Below are 22041 nucleotides of genomic sequence, written 5' to 3' on the forward strand. Positions count from 1 at the left end.
CACGGGGAGCGGGGGGCTGAGCTGTGCCCTGCTCCCTGTGCAGGCTTTGGGGGTAAACTCCAGCAACCCTGGCCAACGGGTTTAGCATCAACTGTTAAACTGCAGCACCTTTAATGACTGGCGTGCAAACGTCGGCCGCCACCTCTCTGCTCCTCACCTCCCTTCGTGCAAGCGGCAAACTGACGCGCTGCTGCGGGTGGGCTCCTCGGCTGGCACTAGCTCCGCACCTGGGTGCCGTGCTGGGCAGGTGCTACACTGCAGCTAACCCCGACCTACTCGGCTTGGTGTAAGGGACACTGGGCAAAATGTAATGGTTTGTTATACTGAGGATCTCAGTCCACCCTTCTACAGATCCTATGGTCTGGATGTTGATAGAGTGCTCAAACGTTTGCGTTAGGAAAACAGACACAAAAAAAGCTACAAAGGGACTTTAAAATATGTCATGCTTGGTGCCACATTCAACAGTGTACAGTAATGAAGCATGGGGCTGCACAGTGAATAAGAAAGATAAAAAAAAGCGGAACAGCTGCCTCATTCATTGAGCACTATTAATCTGATCTGAAAGAGGCCGGGTTCCTATGGAAAAACAATGTGCGGCTTGTAATCAAAAAGCATCTCAAAGCATGTGCATAAGTGGTTTGATCCTCCCCTAAAAGGGGTGAAAAATCCAATACAACTGTCGACAGCTAGAGGTTTTTACATCAGCAGAAAGCAGATGCTTTGGCCAAGTATCAAAGTTTCCAGCACAGGTTTAGGCCATTCTGGAGGTCAGTTCCTGACCTCCAGATCTTCCCTTTGCAGCAATGAGGTTCTCCTGATTTTCTTTTCTTTTTTCACGGCTCGCATAGCTGAGACAGAACAGAGCACGGAAAAAGGAATTTTAGGATCTACGTGGTACTGGAAAACCAGTGAGAGGCAAAGCCCGGGACAGAGGAGAGGAGCCTGCATGCCCAGGAGCGGAGGGCTGGCACCACGGCCGGCAGCCACGCTCCTGCCCCTTAGGAAGCCGCCATGCCGGCAGAGCCACGGCGTGAGCCCCGCTCTCCTCACCCCTCTCTTTTCTGTCGGGCTCCCTTCCCTCTCCGGGCGCGGAAAACAGCCGGCTGCGCAGGCTGGCTCCCGGCTCTTCCTCCTCCTGAAGGAAGCCGCGGCATTCCCGCACGGCCTCGGGACACAGGGCAGTGTCCTCCTCGGCCCCTGGAGAAAGGCCTTTGTGGTAAAGCAAGGCCTTTCCATTCCACGAGTTAAAGGTTACCTCGGAGAAGATCAAATGCGAGAACATGATTTTGAGCTTTTTATTCCTCCTTTGTGATAGCGGATAAGGACCTAAGTAGAGCGCGGTGTGGGTGGGTGTATACTTAAATAGCGGGCACCATTCCGTGCCGCCGGGAGCTCACAGCACATCCCTGGTGTCAGTCAGTGGAAACACCTGGAATAAAGCTAGACACCACCTCTCCCGGCCTCCCCAGATCCACCCCGCAGCACCGGGGCAGCACCAGCACCAGCGCTGGCTCCACACGGGGCAGGAACCGGCAGTCACTGGTTCTGCCGGCGGCGACATCTGTGGTCGCCATTTTACACCAGATCCAGCTGAACACAGTCCAGAAGAGGAGAAAGGCCTGCGTTCCCCGTGAAGGAGACAGTTCACGGACACGTTAGGCTGATGCTGCCGAAGGGGGCCTGTCCCCTCCCCGGGCTCCACAAGCGCACGCTGACCCAGCGCAGGGAGCTGCCGCAGGTTAAAGCTAACAGGGAAAAATGTTATTTTAACCTACAGCAGCTCCTTGGTCTGGCTTTAACATGATTTAAAAGGGAAAAGAAAAAGAGTTGCCAGCACACAATGGAGAAGAAAAGCCCTTGGAAATCTCCGGGAGGAAGTCTCATCAGCTGTACATCACTGTTCCTCTAGATCTTTCCGAGCTATTTCAATAAGCTCCAGCTCTCCGATAGTTAGCAGCTTCCTAAGTACCACTTGTCTGCAAGAGGCTCTTATCTCTCTATGTATACATTTTTTATGCGATGTGCTGAGCCGTGATTCCTTGGAACAAGTTTTCCCTGCTTCCAGTGAAAAAGTAAATAGAAAACCTGTGCCTCGTTGCTCCATCATTACAACTATGGTGGCAACTGGCCATGTGGAGGGCAGCCAGTGCTGCCCACCGGCTGCTGCTGAAAGCGTTTTCCCACAGGATATATCCCAGGTTTGGTCAGACACCTTGCAGGATTTCAGTGGCAGCACACGCTGCAGACAGAGAGGACTCTGATGACTGCTGGAGGCACTTTTGCACTCTCCTAGGATTATTTCTGTATTGCCACCTTTTCGTACCAACGGGCCCCAAACAAGGTTGCGACTCACTTCCAAAGTGTTCCTGCCGCAGGACTTTGGGAATCAGTTTTCAAATGTGTTTTAACGATACAGACCCACAATCATAACTATTTCAGAGAAACAAGCCTTAGCTTAGGCATGTTTCTGTCTCCTTAAAAAACAGACTATAAGCTCATAAATCTTGTGGGTGTTTTGGATAATTTTATCCTGGGTCTCCACCACCCCCTCCCACAGAGCAACGCACAACCAAAAGCTGAGCTGAAAGGGCTCTTCCCAGAGGATAAGCAGCTGCGGGCCGAATGCAGGAGCAGGCAGGCAAGATAGAGAAGCTCCACTAGCATTAGGAAGGATCCTCAGGGCCTTGCACATCGGCCTCCTCTTTCCTTTGCCCAGGCTTATACTCCCTCCCTGTGCAAGGGCCGGCACCAGTGTGCACCAGCAGTTCACGCAGACCAGGGTTAAAGGAGGAGCGAAGGTTCCCAGGTTATCAAACTCCAAATAAATTGCTATCTTAGGAGTTGATACAGAGCCCCGGCTGTCAAAATAAATCCATTCCCTGCCCTACAGCCATGGTATGGAATGGGTCTGTGGTGCAAAACACCAGCACAACACTGTCAGCGGGCACGTGGAGCTCCACGCTGGACACCACTGCCACCAGCGACGAGCCCAGTTCCCACACTGCTGCTTTCCCGGCACAGCTGAGCAGGGAACGGGACGGTGGCTGGAGGCTTGCACTGGGACTGGTGAAACACTTGGGCTCCCCGTGCCATGCCGCCAGCATGCCAGACCCTGGGCTGCAGCCCCGCTCTCCCGCAGGGGGTCTGCTCAGCCCTGTTCAGTCACAGCACACTGCTGGCCCCTGCCCACCCACTCTGTTTTGCACAGCCCATCAACCAGGGTTACTCCCCAAATTCAGCTCTGCAGTGCACTGACACACACAAGGGCAGCCAGAAGCGTCCGGGCTTCACCAGCAAGTGTTAGGTCCTGCTGGAGATGATCCGAGGAGCCAGAGAGGAGAGTGGCACTTGCCAGCCACACTGTCTGCAGGCAGTTGCTGAACACGGAGCACGCTGGCTCTGCCCCCTTGTGAGCTCAGCACCACGCAGCCCTTAATTACACCATCACACACCGCTGCTCAAAGACTACACCGCCGACCAGACAATTTTTCCTTCTCCTTTGATACGACAGCAGCCTCTTATATTTTTTCTGTGCAGCAACGGCTGATGGTGAGGAGGGATTTTGTGCAACTGAGTGGTCCCCTGTGTTGATGCATATCGTAGTGTATATAGGGCAGATCTACCCAAAGTTTGCATGTTAACTACATCAGCCCTGGTGCCAGGGGTCCTGCGGGGAGCCGGGATGCCCTGGAGCGCGGGGCCGCCCCAGGCCTCTGCCACCACGACCCCAGGAAGCCTTTCCTGTTCTGCCAACACCTGAAGCCATCCCGGGAGCAACATGGATTTGGGACAGCAATTTATATAAAGCATACGTGACAGCAGATTTTCACTACGATTTTTACTATAGGATTTTTAACCCACAACAAACGTTAAATATAGTTTCATTCATCTTTTTCATATCAATTACTTCCATGAGCTCAGCATTTCTGTCTGCTGAGGTGTCCACAGTCAGCACCATGTTACTTAGCACATGGCAATCTGCACAGCCGTGCAGAATAAAACTCTCTGTAGCTGCAGGGAAGCAGCCAGTGTGAGGGACTGCACCCTGTCCAGGAAGCCAGACTGGGCTGCGGGCAGGTCTGGTGCCGTGCCTGCCAGCGCCGTGCTGCAGTGGCCCTGCCAGCTGCTTCACAGGAGCTGCTGAGCGCCTGCAGCTGCCAAGCCAGCACAGGCAAAGCAACTGCACCTCTTCACATACTGTTCATAGTTAAAGTCCATCCTGTGTTGTGGGCAAACACCAGGGGACAGAGCACACTGCAGCAGAGCAAGAGTTGTTGCAGAGCGAGTTGCCAGCAAGTTGGCACTCCCTGGCTCAGAAGAGATGTGTCCACTGGCATTTCCTACATTCCCCTGTCTTTTCTCTGCTTTTCTTTTAGGGAGAGGAAACAGCACAGCAGGTAGTATGCTTTACAGAAAGGGCCTTTTATTTAGAGACACAACAGCCCTCCTTTCCAAACCGCCTGGTCAGAACCAGTGTCCCTTGTCGCACGGCCCCTCTGCAGCACCCAGAGCCACGTCGGCAAAGGCGCCGCAGCCCCCTCCCCACCCGCCCTGCGCCCACCACACCTCCCCTCCGGCCGCAGGCAAAGCTGTGTGCGGTCCCCATGCCTCTCATCCCCATGCCTCTGTCGTTGGTGGGCAGCTCACTCTGCCACAGCTTGTGGCCACCGCATCCCGGCCTCACCAGGCTGCAGAGACGCAGCATTGGTACTGCTTGCAGGATGGACTGCAGTCGCGCTCATGGGCTTGTGGCACAGTGAATTCAAATCAAATCCCAAATGAATGGCAAGCCACACCGTCTCTTAGCAGCCTGCCTTCCCACCATCAGTCCTGGCTAAGCAGAAGTTCAGGAAAACTTCTCCTATCTCTCTTTTATAATATGAAAATTTATTTCTTCACTTCCCTTGGCTTAACAGAAGAATCAATGCTTTGTGCACTGGTTGTCAGGCTCTTCTTTCATTTGCATTAAAGAGATAACAAGCCAGAATATTAACCTGAAGTATCAGGTGACTGAGAAGGGGGATGAGGGCAGAGCCTTTTCTGCAGCCACAGAGGGAAATGAGCAGCTCCATCCTGCAGCAAAGGGAGGCCCTGGCCTCAGCGGAGACCTCAAAGAGCCTCTCGCAAATGGAGCTGGGTGGTCCCACACCTCCAAGGCCCTTGGTCATAAGACATTTCTTTGCAGGTCCCCGACACATCACCAAAGCCCTGCATGTGGGAGGAGCCCTCCCACGGGATGGATGCCAGCAGAGGAAAGACATGCCAGACCCCGCTGCCTGGACACCACAGGACATCCTGCCACAGGATGCAGATCCTTCAGCATCACCCAGGCTTTCCCGGCTGCGACACATCTAACGGGCTGTGTTTCAGCATGATCCCCTTTGCAGATGAGACCACGTTCTCCCCAGGGCTGCAAATCCACCTTACTGACAGTGATCCCGCCAGTTTGGGAACCGATGACCTGGCCTGAAACCGCCAAGGCTGTCGCCCCAGGGCTGCACCCAAACAGATGCCACGAGAGACAGCGGCTCCCACTCGGCACTGCCCACTCTGCCGCTGCTGGTGAGAAGCAGAGCCCGCGTTCCTGGCATCGCCATGCAGCCATGCTCACACACCTCCCATAGACGGATGGTCTCTCCAGACGGCATCGTTGCATGCCCGGCTTCCCTGTGCAGCCCAGACTCAGCCCACATGCTCCCGAATGGCACCACCACAAGAAACCCATCCACAACTCCGTGCATCTCCAATACAAACAGCTTTCTGTCTCTCCTCCCAAATTAGCATCTGCCCCTCAAAGGGTCTCTTTGCTCTCAATATCACTCTTCCCCTCCACTACAGCACGAATTGTCGTTCCTCCTCCTGCTGGGCCACAAACATGACCTGCCCCGACTTCACTCCGCCTCGAGGCTGCCAGCAGACTGGCCACCCCCTTGCACCTGCCACCCCCCCAAAACCTGCTTGCAGGAGCACAGCGCCGACAGTCTGGTTGGGAGGAGCAGGAGCTGGGGTCCCATCGCGGTGGACCCCACAGCAGGCTGGGCAGGCCCAGGCACCTCCCAAAGAGCTCAGCCCCCAGACACACGGGACACTGCTACTTAAGAATCCTTCGGAAACTGCTAGTGGGAAGGGAGGGGAGGAGAGGAGGCAAGGACTCTTTCCCCAAACACTTGCCTGGAGTGCCTCAGCTGCCACACAGAGCTCCCAGAATAGAGGACAGCAAATTTTGGGCACCATAAAAAATATCCAGCTAAGTAGTGGAGTCGCCTACCAGGGGCCATGCAGGACAAAGGACTCTTCAGGCTGTAGGGCATCGTGTGGCTCCTGACCATGGTCCCAGGCACTCCCCAGCACAGGAGCAGAGTGTGTCAGCATGTGCCAAGCACTGCTCATCTCCCACAGCCCCAGCCTCTGCCCCTGCCCAGAAGAGTCCATAGCCCCCATCGCCTGCAAGGCTGTCCCATGCCCATAGGCTTTGGGAACCATGCAACTCACTGGGGCAACTCTGCCTGTCAGAAAGGAGGGCCATTTGCAAGCTGTGTCAGTCAGTACTCTGAGGGGTTTATAGCCTGTTTTTGTCCCCAGCAGAGCTCTTCACCTCGACAGCAGGAATGCCAGCAGCTACTTCTACACCGTGAGAAAGGGAGTCTCCTTTTGGTAATTAAGATGCGCCCAGTTCCCATTCAAGCACACCCCTCCCCAGTTTCTGCGCTGCAGAAGGGCCCGTCCTTCTGTCCTGTCTCCACCTGCATCTCTGTGTCTCACGTGTCTGTGCAGAGTAGGAGACATGTCCTGTTCCTCCTGCACTCCAGGTTCCATTTCTCAAGCTGTTTGTATGGGTGTAGAGCAGCTTAGCCTCTCTTCCCTGAGCTCAGAGTCGGTGCAGGTTGCTCAGACTATTTAACCTGAAAGTGCTGGCCCATCATTAGGATATAAACAGTGATGTGCCTGAAGAGACTGCCTTTTCAGAGACAAGGTCACAGCCTCGGGTGGAGATTTGCTCCTAACAATGGAAACCACTAAGAGTGAATTCAAAGGCTTTCAGCTGAATAAACACAGTGATGGAGATTTGCCAAGGAACCTAAAAGAGGCTTGAGACAACTCCAAGAGAGCTGGGAAACTTGACTTGAAAAGTCAGCTGCTTCACAGTCTAAAAACCCACCTGGAGGCTCCAACCCTGACAGAAGATGTGAACTTGAACAAACTGAGCTTTGGCCCAGCTGAAGTCCTGATCTCTGAAACGCTGGCAGCTAATTGATTCTGACTTGTTACTGAAAAGCTACCTGTCCACCCTGTGCCTGAAGATCCCAAAAGAGACAATCCCACCTTCTAGCAGAGCTTGCTATAGCAAAGGCCGTGGCACATCAGCCATGTGCTGCAGCTGCCAAGCCAGACCCAGAGCCCCAAAGACACCCGTGGGAGGAGGGAACAGGGTTACTTCAGACTGGGGAAGGGCTGGAGTTCAGTGAGCAAAAACCCTTCGGCACATCAGCCCCTTGCCGGCACCACACAATCCTGCAGAGACCAGCGATCCCTGTTGGGGTCCTATCCCTTCTCCTTATGTTTTTGCTCTTCCTAGAGCAAGCAGGGAAGAAAGCTTCTTCTCTTGGATGACCTCTGATGCATGTGCCCCATTGCTCAGAGCAACTCAACCTCTGGACAGGTCCAGGAAGGAGAGCAGAGCCAGGTCAGAGGAGGTGCGGAGTGCTCCCATTACAAGGCAGGCATTTGACTGCCTCTTTTGCAAGGTCCTGTCCCTTATTCCTGCCTACAGGACATCCTTCCCTTTCCTCAGCCCGCCTGAGTCCCAGTCTGCACCTGCAGGCTGAGATTCCTCCCAGGGTGCAGACACTAAGCCTGGCCTGGGGCGAGACCACCACACAGACCCACAGAGCAGCCAAAGTGTCAGCCTCCCTGCTGGTTGTCCATCAGGGAGGGCCACTGCCGCAGCAAAGCCAGACAAGCAGAGCAGCAAAAGCAGGGGAAGGACACCTCCGGGGAAGATGCCTGTGGTTCAGGGTCTTCCCTGCCCTGCAGATGCACACTCAGGGAACAACAGCTCGACGGCAGCTCCTCTGAAGTGCAAAGGCCTATCCCAGCCCAGGGAAAAGGGTCTGAGCAGCAAGAGACCACCATGCCAGGAGAGGGGTCCCCACCTGGCCTGAGGGACAGTGTGCTGCAGCCCTGCTAGGCCACAGCAGCCCTGGGAAGGACAGCTGGGCTCCGGTCAGACGGGTGCCAGCTCAACACCCACTAACTGCAGAGAGGAACAGGATCCGTACGGGCCAGGAGCTGGAGCAGGGAAGAGGCCTAGGATCCTTGCTGCTCTTCAGCTGGGTGAGACCAACGAACCCGTGCCCTGTATGAGCGGAGGAGGAGGCAGGGAACACACACAGCTCTAGAGCGTCTATCCTGCAAGCTTCTCCAAAGCACAGCAAACATCCCCCAACACATCCCAGAGTGCCTCACGGAGGAGATGGGAGTGCGGCAGCAAGCCCAGCAGTGGCAGATGGGACAGGCTCAATCGCTCATTTTCCCCTTGTCCCCTTTCACACTTGTCAGGCCCCCATCCACTTGGATGTCACCTTGCAGATGGGGACCAAGCCTGCCTGCTCAAGGCATGAGGAATGAACACTGCGAGTGCCCAGATCAGAGAGCTGATGCATGGGGATGATGCCCAGGAGCCTAGGGAAGTTCAGGGCCAGTCACAGGACACCATACAGCTCTTAGGGATGCATACTGTTAAGCCAGCTGGGTTTTTCCTGCCTCCCTTTATTTAAGTGAAGGTACCTCAGCTAGCACAGAAGAGGAGTTTGCAAAACAGGCAGTTTCTATTTGGGAAGTCAGCACCCACCTGAATCATAAATGCAACAGCCCTCTGCAGGCACTGCCTTGGTCTGAAAGAAAGGGATGCCCCTGACAGCAGCCTGAGCATGGCTGCGTGCTGGTGACAGCACGGGAGTACTGTGCAGGGAGCCGCACCGGGTGTCTGGCTCCTCTGGCTCCCCTCGCCCAGCCCGCAGGGCAGCAGAGGGTCTGACAGCACAGCCATCACACTGTCCTGCTGCCCACAGCTCCCCAGGGCAGCCGTGCAGCGCAGGGCTGGTCCCTGCTCTGCAGGGAGCCTGCACCCAAATCTGCTTTCATCCTGCCTCTCTCTGCCCGGGGGAGCAGGTGCCACAGCACAGCCTCCGACTCCCATCCGCAGCCCATAAAATCCAGTGCACGCTGCCCCGTGGGACGGGCAGCAGGGACAGGGCTGGTCGGGCAGCCCTGCCCCTCCACGACCACCACGCACGACCTTCGAGCTCCTGCTACTCACACTGCAAAGCCCGAGCCCTGAGCTGCGACTGCAGTGAATTCCTCTGCACATCAACCAGGCTGGCGGTGCGCAGGCTGCGCTTGCCAGGATGCGAGCGCTGTGGTGCTCTTAGCTGCACCCAGCAGCACTGTCCCACGTCCCCAGCGATCCCCACCGCACCTCCGCCAGCACCCCAACTGCCTGCCTGCCCCGCTCGGCTGTCCCAGGGGAGCAATGCCACCAGCCCCCAGCCCCAGGCAGCCCGCGGGTCTCCCCAGGGGTTCCTGCTCTGCTGGCTCCCACCCCCAGCCCACGGGAGGTTGCACCAGAAACATTTCCACTCTTCAGCTCTCTGATATGCATCTGCCCCTTGGGGAAGGGAGATCTGGGAGGGAAATTCCTACTTTATACATGCAAAGATGCTCTGCTTTGCTTGAAGTGCCCCATTCCCTCTACTGCCTCGGGCGATCTTCGGTCTGGCACGGCTGAGCAGCTCCACTCGGACTCTGGGACTATCCCCTGGTTGCAGTCTTCCACCCCCTGGAAGACTCGAAGGGGGGGGGGGGCGGTCTCCAGCATCGCTGCTTCCTCCAATGCCCACGCACACTCCCAAAACAAAGACAGGGAAGGGAGGTGCAGAGCAGTGCCCAAGGAACAGCAAAGCAGAGAGGTGGATACCATGGCAATGTGCAGAGCAAGGGCCCTCACTGACAGTCCGTGGGCCCTGCCCCGTGCTGCATCACACAACGGGATCTGGGGTGAGGGCTGGAGCAGGATGACACCCAGGTCTGGGCATCAGCTCGGGACGGAGGAGGAGCTGATGTGCTGGGGCTAATACAGCTAATACAGCAGTGAAGGGAAAGAGCAGACACTGCGTCCCCGACAGCCTTGCTCACAACCCCAGCAGGGGCTGGGGCAGGAGGGAGCAGGTGTAAATCCCTTCCTGCAGCACAAGGTCAGTCCTCGCCAGAGCAGAGCGTCTGTCCGATTCTTCGACAGCAAAGGCAGCGCTGCCTCGCCTGCCTCTGCCGCTCCCCAGTGCTTGGCAGCTGAGCCTGCAGAGCTGTGCCTGTGAGCATGCCAGCACCTCAGCCCCAAGCGCTCGGCCCTCAGCCCCAGCACCGCTGTCCTCTAGCAAGCTTTCTGGCCCCAGCCACTACCCCTCTGTCACTGAGCAGGACCCCCAGGCCAGTCTCCAAAAGAGAGCTCTTTCCCCACCGGGAGGTTTAGTCCCCTCCACCCCCAGCAATGCTCTGCTCGCCCCCAGTCTCACTGTCTCCTCATGTCCCCCCACCCCTCATCCCCAAGGGGCACCTCCTCTCCTGCCTGCAACACCTCGTCCCAGAGCAGAGGGTCTGTGAGCCCACACGTCCCCAGGCAAGCCACTGCTCCCAGCACTCCACCTCTAACAAGCACTCTACGCCAGGGCCACAGTTACTGCAGCCCTTCAGTGAACTTTTTCCCTGCGCTGACCAGGCTCAGTCTCCAAGCACTCGCTCCCCACAAGCAGCCAGCGCCCCAGGTGACCCCCAGCACTGCTCCAGTCTGTAACAGCCACCCCTCAACCTCCACGGTCCACTGCGCCCTACCAGACACCCGCTGTGCCCGGGGGTAACCACCCACCATGCCACCCTCTGCCCCTCCGTGCCACACGTGCTGCCCCACATCACAGCCACCCCAGCTGACGCACCATGATGCCCGTGCCCTCCCGCATCACACCTCGGCTCCCGGCAGGTCACACCTGCACGTCCCGCCTGTGGTACCGGCACCACGGCCTGGCACACCACACCTCGCCATACCGCTGTCCGGTGCAGTGGTGCACCGAGCAGACACCGCAACCTGCTGCGTTGCACCCGGGCCTGACACCTGGAACCTGCTGCGGTCACCTCGGCATCTGTGCACAGCCCACGCACACCCGGCTCGGTCTTGCCCGCCCACGCCGCCAGCAAGCAGGCGGCTGTCGGTTCCCAGCGCTGCGCTGCAGCTCCGTGTTCCCGCAGCCCAGCCCAGCCGGTACCGGAGCCGATCCCGGTGCCGGTGGAGTACTAGTACCGGTACCATGCCGGTGCTGGAGCCTCCTGAGCTGTGCCTGCTCCCCACGCCCCCAGCCCCGCTGTCCCCCGCGCTCGGGCCAGCCGGCGGAGCGCAGCCCGGTCCCGGGCCGGTGCGGGCCCCGGGCGGCGGGAGCGGCCCCGGGCTGCGGCCGCACCGGAGGCCCCGGAGCGCCCCGGCCGGGCTGCGCCCCGGGAAGGCAGCGCCGCAGCCGGGGCTTGCCCGGCCCGCTCCGCCCGCGTCCCCGCCGGGCTCTGCGGGGAAGAGGGGAGCCGGGGCAATGGGGAGCGGGGCAATGGGGAGCCGGGGCACCAGGGCAATGGGGAGCGGGGCAATGGGGTGCCGGGGCAATGGGGAGCCGGGGCAGCGGGGAGCCGTCCTGCCGGGCCCGCGGCCGGCCGCCCCCCCGCCCGCGGCGGTGCGAAGTTTGCCGGGTGGTACCGGGGCGGCGGCTGCCTCGGAGCGGGGCTGGGGCTGGGGCTGGGGCCGGGGCGGGGTGCGGGCCGGGGCCGGGGCGGGCACTCACCGTCTGCTGGAGGTCGGGGATGCCGATGCGGACGACGATGGCGCCGGGCGCGGGCTCCTCCATGCGCGCCGGGGCCGCCAGCTTGGGGGAGCGGGGCCCGCCGGGGCCCCGGGCCGGGTCGAGCCGCGTCTCCTCCCGCAGGCCGGCGCCCGGCTCCCCGGCGGCGCGGGGCTGTCGCTCCGGCGGCGGCGGCGGCTCTGGCGGCGGCGACTCCGGGCTCTCATGTTTGCTGCCGGCGGGGCTCAGAGGCATGCTCCGTGCGGCGCGGCGGGGCGGCCGGCACCGGCACCGGCACCGGCACCGGGGGCCGCGCTCACAGCCCGCCCGGGGGCCCTGCGGGGTGAGGAGAGGCGGTGAGCGCGGCTGCCGCGACCCGCGGGGGGCACCCCGGCTGGGACCCCGCAGGGGGACCCCAGCAGGGACCGTGCCCCGCCAGGGGCCCGGGAGAGGACCCCCACACTGCACACGGGCATCCGTGCAGGGACCCCGCCGTCCGGTCCCGTCTCCCCCCCCGCCCACGGCAGGGACCTTCCTCGGTGGAGGACCCCCACACTGCACACGGGCACCCCCACAGGGACCCCACAGGGACACCCCGGCAAGGACCATCTCCTGGCAGGGACCCAGCGGAGGATGCCCAACCTCAACTCGGGCACCTGGTGCGGACCCCCAGCAAGGGCCCGGTGGAGGACCCCCACTCTCCACCCAGGCCACCCCCCCAGGGACCTCGTACAGGACCCCTGACTGCCCCACACAGAGGTTCCCATCTCGGGGCCCTCACCCAGGAACCCCCAACCAACCACGCAGGAATCTCGCAGAGGCACCCCCACAGGGTTCCCCGTGGCAGGGACCCTGTGTGGACACCCCCCTCCCAGGGGTCCTCCTGTTGAGGGCCTTGCAGGGGACCACCCCCACCCTACATGGGAATCCCCATATCAGGGACCTCACCAAGGAGCCCCACACCATGCGGGGATCCCCTCAAGTGCCCCCCCCGCCCCCCGCAAGGGCCAACTGCCACTGCATGCCCTCCCCGGCCCCCACAGTGGGCACAGCCCCCATTGCAGTGACTCCCACCAGCTGTGCCAAAGGGACCCTTCCTCATCCTGGCAGCAAAGCATGGACCTGCCCTGGGTTTACCCCGTCCCAGGCACATGGACACCCAGAGCCTCTGCTCACCCAGGGAGGGCTCGGAGCACAGTGCACGCACCACAGCCAGCACAGGGGATCTGGACACAGTGCCCTGGGGCAGAGGACAGGTTGTTTCAGCTTCTGGGGCCTGCTCTCCTCCTTTGATCAACTGTCTCTCACCCCACCACCACCAATGCCTGCAGTTTGTCCCAGTGGCTCTGTCCCCCATCCGCAACCATGATCCTCCAACTCCACAGCTGCACCAGCATATCTGGAGGGCCTGCCTGGCTCCTTCCCCATCTGCCAGGGGGGACTCATGAGGGAGGCTGGACATCAGCAGGACAAGCAGGTGTGACTTGGAAGGGCTCAGCACCCTGCCTGTCTCTGGGTTTTACAGGGAAAGGTCTTGGTTCTGGCCCTGTAAACTGTTTATCCTGCAGTTGTTGGAGTGCTGCCCACTGTTCCCCGACACCCCTGCTCGGAGGCGGTCACCACGCAGCATGTGTCTGTGCACACTCGCAAACAGCCGGACTGGCCCCTGGGCTGCAGGCTCCAGCAGTGCGTCCACCAGCCCATCGGGTGAGGAGCTGGGGCTGTCTGCCAGGGGTTTCCCAAACTGGCTCCTACTTGGACAACAGGATGCAGCGGTGCCCTTGTGCCAAAGTTTTGGGAGTGGAAGGATGGCTGACCTGTTTCCACCCGAGAGACTTGTCTCAGTCAGAGAAGCCACGTGCGCACACACTGGAGTGGTGGCAGGCACAGCTACCGTTAGCTCCAGCATAGAGCAGAGATGCCAGCAGCCGCCAGCACAGGCTGCTACTTCTGCCAGTCCCCCCAACAGTGAGGGCTAATTAAAGCCAGGAGGACCCTGCCTGCCCAGCAGGTCAAGCCCTTGCTCCCAGGCAGGGACAGGCCAGCGACTGCTCTGCCAAGAGCAGATGGGAATTCTGGGCTGAGCCCTGCAGGACTGTGCATGGGAGTGTGTCCGGTCCATTACTGGCTGGGATTCAAGGCTTTAATCTACGTGACAATCCTCAAACAGAAATAGCCCCCAAACCACTGAGAGCTGGAGAGATTTACAGTATGGCCTGGATCTGTCCAGGAAATGACTAATGGCTCTTCCTTCGGCCCTCCCACCCTGAGGCCGAGGGACTGCACAAGGCAGGCATCAGTGAGAGCCTGACTCTGCCAGGGCAGCCAGCCCCAAGCAACTCTCCCAGCTGGAGCAGCATCTACTGCAAATGCCTTGCACTGGCAGGACAGGCAGAGAAGGCTACATCCACAGACCTGGAAGTTCGGGGTCACAGGGGGAGTCTAACGGGTCCTGGAGCATGAGAACTGCAACTCCATGGCACTAGCCCCAGAACAGAAATCATGGCTTGATCATGACAAACAATGAGATCAGCCCAGGAGCAACCAGCCGGTCTCTGGGCTCCTTTCCTTCAATCCACACCCGCACCCCCGCACTGGAGAGCCACAGGTCCTCTCTGTCTGCTGCTGCTTCCCCGATGCAAGGACCAGGGAGTCTCCAGCTTCCCCTGCACTCCTGTTGCCCCTCGTCTCTCAGTGCCGCCCTGGCATGGGTCCGGACGGGAGGACACAGTGCCATGACAGTTTCAGTCATCCCCAACCAGTCCCTTTTTAAGGTATGAGAAAACATTCTTACCCAGCAGCAAAGCAAGCCAAAACCGTACCTTTCCAGGGTGCCCACCCCACAGCAGCTCTCCTGCTGTTTCTCCCCAGGCTCTGAGAACAGCTCTCTAGCAGGGCACTGGGGCAAGAGGAGACGAGACCAGCAGTGTCGGAAAGCCTCCTGCTCCCCAGAGCACACAGCGTACACCATCACGCGGCTCTCCAGGCCCCAGGCAGAGGTGCATCAGAACTGCAGCTCCGCAGAGCACGTGCCGGGGCTGAGCAGCTCGCAGGTCTCAGGTGAAGGGATGCAGGCTTTGAAGCAGACAAGGCCACCTGGCAGATGTGAGGGCTGCAGGGAATAGGCTGCGCTCTGTGGCTTTGAGTCAGGGATACCGGGGATGAGGTGGGGCTGGTGAGGGAACAAGCGGCTGAAATAACCACGAGTCACAAACAGCCGAGAAGGAGCCCCCGGCCGAGGTCTCTCACAGCACAAAAGACAAAGGAGTAAGAGTGGTCAGGAAGGGAGAGGGCAAAAATATCTGTCGAACAAAGGGCCAGAGAGGGGAGCACGGAAAGTCTGAACTGGGAAGCCAGCAGGCAAAGTCACACTGAACAGCTCGAGGCCGAGGGAAGAAACCTGCAGCCACGTGAGCGCAGATCCACGGGGCCTCTCCCAGTCTGCCACCAGCAGCACGCCGGGGTCCCAGGGAATGGGTGAGGGTGGCACAGCATTCAGGGAGGCTGTCCCGTCCTCGCACGCACACTGAGACACAGCATGACCAGGAGGCACAGTGTACGGCCGGGTCCGAGGAGCGCCCAGCACCCTGTGGCGAGGGACTGAGGGCAGGACAGGACCGCGCAGACCCTTGGCAGGACCCACCATGACCCACTCACGACCCTGAGAGCCTGTGGTCTCAAATCTCAACAGCTGATGCCCTGGCAGAGGAAGCGGAGCTGAGGGAAGCCAGGTCTGTCCAGAGGACGCTGTGTGCATGCCAGCTGCCCGGCAAGGCCGGGAGATGGGCAAACGAAGGGCCCATGTCAGAACTCCCTGGCCTGGGATTGCTCCCCGAGGCTGGCAGCTGCCATGGGACAGGCTGAGCCTCGCCAGACATGGCATCGTGGGAGACTGGCTCTGCCTGGCTCTTGGTCAGGTCTGAAAGTAGCCCAAGGCTGGATGCAAAACAAGCTGCCGCCACTGTTGTTCAGCTACTGCCCCACGCTCGGGGCAAGGACTGGGTCTGGGCCAGGCTTGTGACTAGTTTTTTTTTTTTTTTTACTAGTGACTTGGAAGAAGGGATCAAACAGCACCTTAATGAAATGTGGTGCGAAACTGGGAGTAGGCAAGTGAAAAGGCCCTACAGAGATTAGAAACAAGAGCAGGAGGAACACAAAGTTCTGCTTGGAAAAATGCACATAGTAAGGAGATAAATCATCAGAAATACAAGCGACACGTGGTCTGACTGCATCCCGTGGGCATGCATGCACACAGAGGCAGGCAGACCCTGGAACAGATGGGACAACAGCAATGCACACTTTTGTACACCCTTACAAGCAGCAGAGCAGGAAGACCTCCTGCAGCTGGGGCACGTGTACACCTGCACCTTCACGGAGCTGGCGAGGACCCGCGAGCTGCAGGAAGCCTAGAGCAACACAGAGGAATACTTTGGATGCAGATCCATCTGCCCAAAGGCGTTGGGGAAGGATCCCAGGCTCTGCCCATCACCTCTCTGGAGCTGTGCCCGTGGAGGGGCACACCTTGCTGACAGCAAGCACCGTTCTGCACAAGACCCCCCCCAAATGCTACAGCTCTCGTCTGAACGTGCGCTGCCGCAGAAGGGCCCAGCTCCCACCCGCTGCCTTCCCCCCTCTGACACACCGCCGCACAGGGAATTAAGCGAGAGCAATGCCACAACCGTCCCTTCGCATTGCCTCAGCTAGCACAACTCCAGCCACCCTCAGATACCACCCTGCGGCAACAAACCGAGCAGGCCAGGATCTACGCCCTAAATCAGCCCTGCAACCAGGGTGTCCCGGTGGGCAGAGGTGGCTCTGGCTTGTGGCCTCTTGGGGGCAAATCTCCCTCTGCCCAGCCGGGCAGCAGCACCCATCTGAGCCTGTGCCTCTGGTCTGCTGCCTGCAGTTCCGTTCAACTACTGCTGTTCATTGGTTTTATTTCTTTCCTTTTTTTCTGTCTTGTTATTTCACTAGGGGGAAAAATTAAATGCTCCAGATGGTAATTGTCAGGATTATTCTTGCTTTTTTTCCCAATCTTCTGGTACCTAATTAGTTCCCAATAATGTTTAAGACACAACTGTGAATGGCTGGAAAAATGCACTGGCCACCCCCACCCCCGAACTCCATTACAGACTTGCAGAGTCATTCACATTCATTTTCTCTTATTAAATCAACTTCTCTGCTGAGGAAAAAAATCACTTATCTTGAAAAAAGATACAAGTTGAGTATCTTAGAAATTATAATCCAATGAGTCTTATTCTAACACCAGGAAAAACGGATGAAAAGTCATCAAAGAGAGTTATAGAATCTTTCAAGAAGATTTTATAGTGACAGGGACAAATCAGCAATGCTTCCATCAAAGAAAGTCACGCCTCACTAGTCTAGCAGAGCTCCCTGCATGTGCCACCAGGAGCACCAATAAGTGAAACCCAGAGTAGAGCAGTTCATTTGGATTTCCAAATACTGTTTGCAATAGCCCTCACAAGAGGTTATAAAGTTTAGCCACCTTTACCTCTTACACTGTGAGAAACAGCATTCCCCGATGGCCTGCCCCACTCTCCACCATTCTCAGTGTTAAAGTCTAAACCACCTTCCCTGCCATCTCTCACAAATCCTTCCATCAAGGGCAGCCATGCCATGGGGATCATCCCACGCTACACTGCTGAACACTGCTCTGGCATCTTTGGAGTTCTCCATCGGGGCTCCAGGTCCCTGCGGGGTTAGAGGTAATGCAGAACCATGGCCGTCACTTGGTGTATCACTGAATTACTCCTCCTCTGGAGGGAAGGCATCCAGCTGGGATAATCCCGAGAAATGTGCGGTGCTAGCACTGTGGCAGTGGGACCTAGAAAGGTGCAACAGGTAAGATCTGAGGAAGACAAGCAGCCCCAGGGCACGATAAGAGCAGGAAAAAGAAACCAAGGCACTCCCCACGGCAAGCTGGCAGCTCCCCTGGGAGGAGGGAAGGAAGGTGCTGCCACTCCGTCCTGTGGCAGGGTGAAGAGCGGGTTGGTGCAGCCGAAGGGAGCCCGGAGAGGGCTGCAAAGACCTGCGGCTGTTGTCAGCATTGGCACCAGGTCCTGCAGCCTGGGATGAGAGCCCAGCGCTGTGCGGAGCCAGAGCCGGCCAGCACCAGGCTGTGGGAGAGTGGGAGGTTGCTCTTTCCATCCTCAGGGACAGGGCTGCTGGTACCCCAGATGCCACGTCTGAAATCCTCTTACCAAACTCTTTCCTCCAGGTCTCCTCTCGTGCTCTCTCCTCTTCCTGGAAAGCTGTTTCAGACCCTTCTTTGCTGTGATGGTTAGAAATGGCCTAATTTCTAGCCCACTCATTCACGGCTAGTTTACCCTACTCTTGCGTCAGCATTGTCTGTTAGCCTGTGCAGCTCTTCTCTCCTCCTTTGTTTATGTAAGTATTTATATACATATCACAGGCAGCAATTAGAGCCACACTCAGACTTCACTTTGCAGGCTAAACAAGTGCCACTTACGTGATCTCCGCTTGTATGGCAGACCCCTTCCCCCAGGGACACACCTGGATGGACTGACAGACTCAGGAGGGGCCCCGGTCACAGAGACCAGTGGCAGGTTGGATTCATACTTAAGGACACAAAATAATGCACTTCGAAAGGAGTCCTGTGCATGGCTCATGCCTTTTCAGGCTTCAAAACCCTTGTCACCCAGAGTGCCCATCGCAGGGAGGTCTCAGTTCTCACCCCAGCAGCAGTCCCACAGATGCTAACAGTCTGCTAGGGAGTATTGGAAACAAAAGGATAATAGCAGCTGACACCTGAACAGCAACAGCCACAATCTTTCCAGAATCAAGGGAGATCTTACAAGTCTTACCATGGGGGCAAAGCAGAACTGCACACCTTCTGCATCTTCCTCTGCAGGGGCTGTTGGCCACCCAGGCATTGTGGCCACAAACACTTGAGTGGATTAACCTGCACCCAGCCACACTGTCTTGCAGAAACCTCCAAGCAGCAGTCTACTACAGCAAACAATGCAGCCTGCCCAGGACTGGCAGTTTTCCCTGGCTGAATCAGGGTTAAATTTCCTCGCCCTTCCAGCACCTGCTTTCCCATGCAAATCGAGCCTGCTGGTGCACTGCCTCGGGCTTCGCCTCTCCACTCACATGCCCAGTGACTCTACGACTCCCCGAAAGGCTTGGCCCTTTGAGGAACGGGGTCTTCCCACATGCAATGGGAGCATCTGGCTCACCACATCCCCAGGTGAGCCTGCACAGCAAGAGCTGGTGCTTCGGCCATGGTACAGGAGGCTGCAGGCAGCTGCTCTCTAGCACCGGTGCTGCTTTCCTGGGAGACACGGCAGGGAGCGATAGCTAGTGCAGCACCGACTCAGTGGAGACCAGGTACTTGGGCCAGGCTGATGCGTGGGAGAAGCACACACAGCCCAGCTCTCCCCCATGGCTGCACGCCGGCAGGACACAAGCTGCACCAGGTCCCTGTGCTCCAGGGCTCTTCACACCACACCAGGGTTGTGGGTGGATAAGCAGCATCACAAGTGGGGGCCAAAAAGAGATCCGGCATCCTGCTGGGGTGTTGCTGCCGGGGTGGGTGCAAAGAGCAGCACACAGGGCTGTCACTACTGGGATCACTGGGAATGGGCCCCATGCACTGGGGCTGTTGCGGTTGCAGCAGGAAGAGCTGTTGGGGTACCGCCTCTGCCTCGCTGCTAGTGAAAGGACCGACTAGGACAGACTTCACCTGACTTACTCCGGATCGGCACCATGGCAGCTGCTCTGGGACAGGGCAGCATGTCCACCCACCTGCACCAGCATCAACCCTGCCCTGCCAGATCCTGCAGATGGGACCGCGGAGCCCAGGCAATGCCTGCCCCTCCAGATACCGGACCCGACGCTTGCTCCAGCGGCTCCCACCCCGGGCTCCGCTCCTGCAGCAGCACCGAGCCTGGCCGCAGCTCTGCGTGCAGGTGCTGTGCAAGCTCCTCGTCGCTCCCGAGTCCTTCCAGGACCAGGGAGCCCTGGGTCATGTTTAACAGCCCTGCCCGGGGCCCCCAGCCCTCCCGCGCCACTGCAGGGAGTCAAGCCCTCACCTCAAAGGATTGGGGAGCGTCCGCTTTCGCTTGGCTGGCAATGCCCATGGGACAAGCAGAGTCGTCCTCTTGCACAGGCCAGACGTTACTGATTTACCAGGGGCGGCCGCAGCTGCAGCTGGAACACACGGTCGATGGTTGCAGGCACTGTGGAAGGCACGGCGGCCTCCGCGGGGGGGACAGGGAGCGGGAGGGACTGTGCTGCTCTGCCCCCACCACGAGGCCTGAGCTCAGTGCCCTGCACGGTGTGTCGGGAGCCTGGGGCTCCCACAGGGAGCCTTCCCACTGACCCAGGGCTGGTCCTCAGTATCCTGCCAGCTCCATGCCTGCGGCTACCAGGCAGGGCCCTGCCCAGAGCCAGGGCTCCGCAATGCCGGAGCCGTCCCTCTTGCTTATCTGGGCACAAGCGGGTCAGTCAGCCCTGCTGTTTGCCATGGCTCCGTCCCAGCCCCACGTGACACGTAGCACAAAGCAGTCCGTACCAGCCCAACCTTGTCCTTTGCCACCGCTGCCCACGTCCTCCAGAACTGACCCATGCAGGCAGAGGCAGGGGCAGGCACAGGACTGTGCTTACTGTGGCCCCAGACGGAGCATCAGGATGCACAGAGCTAACGAGGAGAGGGAGAGGGAGCAGTGCTCATTGATCAGCCTGCGTGTGGCCGCAGTGTCCTACAGCGCCTGATGGGTAATTCTCCTGCCAATTGATTTTCCCTCTCCCCATTTGCCAGGGTTAGTGGGTCACTGGGGATGGGTGGATGATTAAAGGGCAAGTCCCGCAATGCACCGCTCTTGGAAGCAAACCTGCTGCGGTGCTGACCCCAGTGAGGGGCAGCAGGATAAGGAGCAGCATCCTATGCCCACACAGTGCAGGCCTGGGAACACCAGGGCTCCTTTGTGTCTCTGAGTGTCCAGCAAAGGGGCAGGGGCATCCCCGGGGCAACAGTCTTAGGCACAGGGATTCCTGAGAGTTGTCCTTAAAAGCTGTCCTGCAGTCCCACAGCCCTTCACCACCTGCCCACGTCTGCTGTGGGAGAGGAGCGCAGTGTTTGGCCACCAGCGAGCGCAGCACCGCAAAACCACAGGACCCAATTCCCCGCTGGCCTAGCCCCGGGGCAGCCCCGCTTGGCCAAAGCAAAGGCTTTCTGCTCACTCCTGCCACTGTCCCAACTGGAGCTGACCCTGCAGGTCAACAGGACAGACGGTGGTAATCCCTGGCCCAAAACATGTGTGCTTCCAGCTGGTCACAGCCCTGCACACACTCCCGGCTGCCTACCTCCCACAGGGTCACATATCCCCAGCTCCAGGACACATCATCCACACTGCCTGCCCCATCCCTGCCCCATCACCCCGCAGGGGACACAGGACTGCCCCCCTTGTGGGAAGGAGCCAGACCCCTCGGAGGCGACCTGATGGGCAGCAGAGCTCCCTGCCAGCCTGCGCGGGGCAGAGCAGGAGCCAACAGCCCCAGCCAAGCCCCTCGGCCACCATGGTGGAGGAGCAGCACCCACTGGCTGGTCCCAGCCAGGAGGAAGGAGCACAGGCCAGCAAACCCTCTCTCTGCCCCTGCGGTCCCCACATGGAGTACAGTGCTATCTGGTGCCAGGCACTGGCCACACAGCCCTGAGAGTGGCTTCTTGGGGCAGCACAGCCGCTGCCAGGCTCAGCCCTGCCTGCTGCCTGGCCACGTGCCCCCTTCCCTTGGCGAGCTGGGCAGGTAGCACAGTGGCCTGGTGAGCAGGACAGCACGTGCGTGCTGAAGCTGTACCACACAGGCGTTTCAGCGGCAATGTTGGGACACAGCGGTTTGGTCCTTGCCCCCATCCCTGTGCACTCCCTTCCACCCCTGGGCTGGACATGCAGTCACATAGGCAACCCGTGCTGCCAGCTGGCCCAGGTTAAAACCAAGCCCATTTTGTCCTGATGGCTTTTAGCAGGAGCAGCTCACAGCTCTAGCTGTTGCTGTAAAGCAGAAGTGGCGATGAACGGTGACACAAGAGCAGGAATGAGGGGCTGGGGTGGTAAGTCTGTAACCCAGCCCTATCAGACTGCACACACAACCCTGGCTGTATGTGTGGCCTCTTAAATCCAGGTTT

General features: G+C 58.9%; 1 protein-coding gene across 1 annotated transcript in view; it reads right to left on the minus strand.

Annotated features, from left to right (window-relative positions):
- SHANK3 (SH3 and multiple ankyrin repeat domains 3) overlaps positions 1-20015 on the minus strand; it is a 363156-nt gene extending 343141 nt beyond the window's left edge. Inside the window, 2 exon segments of the mRNA XM_052788728.1 lie at positions 11877-12209; positions 19949-20015. Coding sequence (XP_052644688.1) covers positions 11877-12209; positions 19949-19996 — 381 coding nt within the window. The 5' untranslated portion in view covers positions 19997-20015.
- Positions 20016-22041: the final 2026 nt, after the last annotated feature.

Source organism: Harpia harpyja, chromosome 6, assembly GCF_026419915.1.
Source record: "Harpia harpyja isolate bHarHar1 chromosome 6, bHarHar1 primary haplotype, whole genome shotgun sequence".
Taxonomy (NCBI): domain Eukaryota; kingdom Metazoa; phylum Chordata; class Aves; order Accipitriformes; family Accipitridae; genus Harpia; species Harpia harpyja.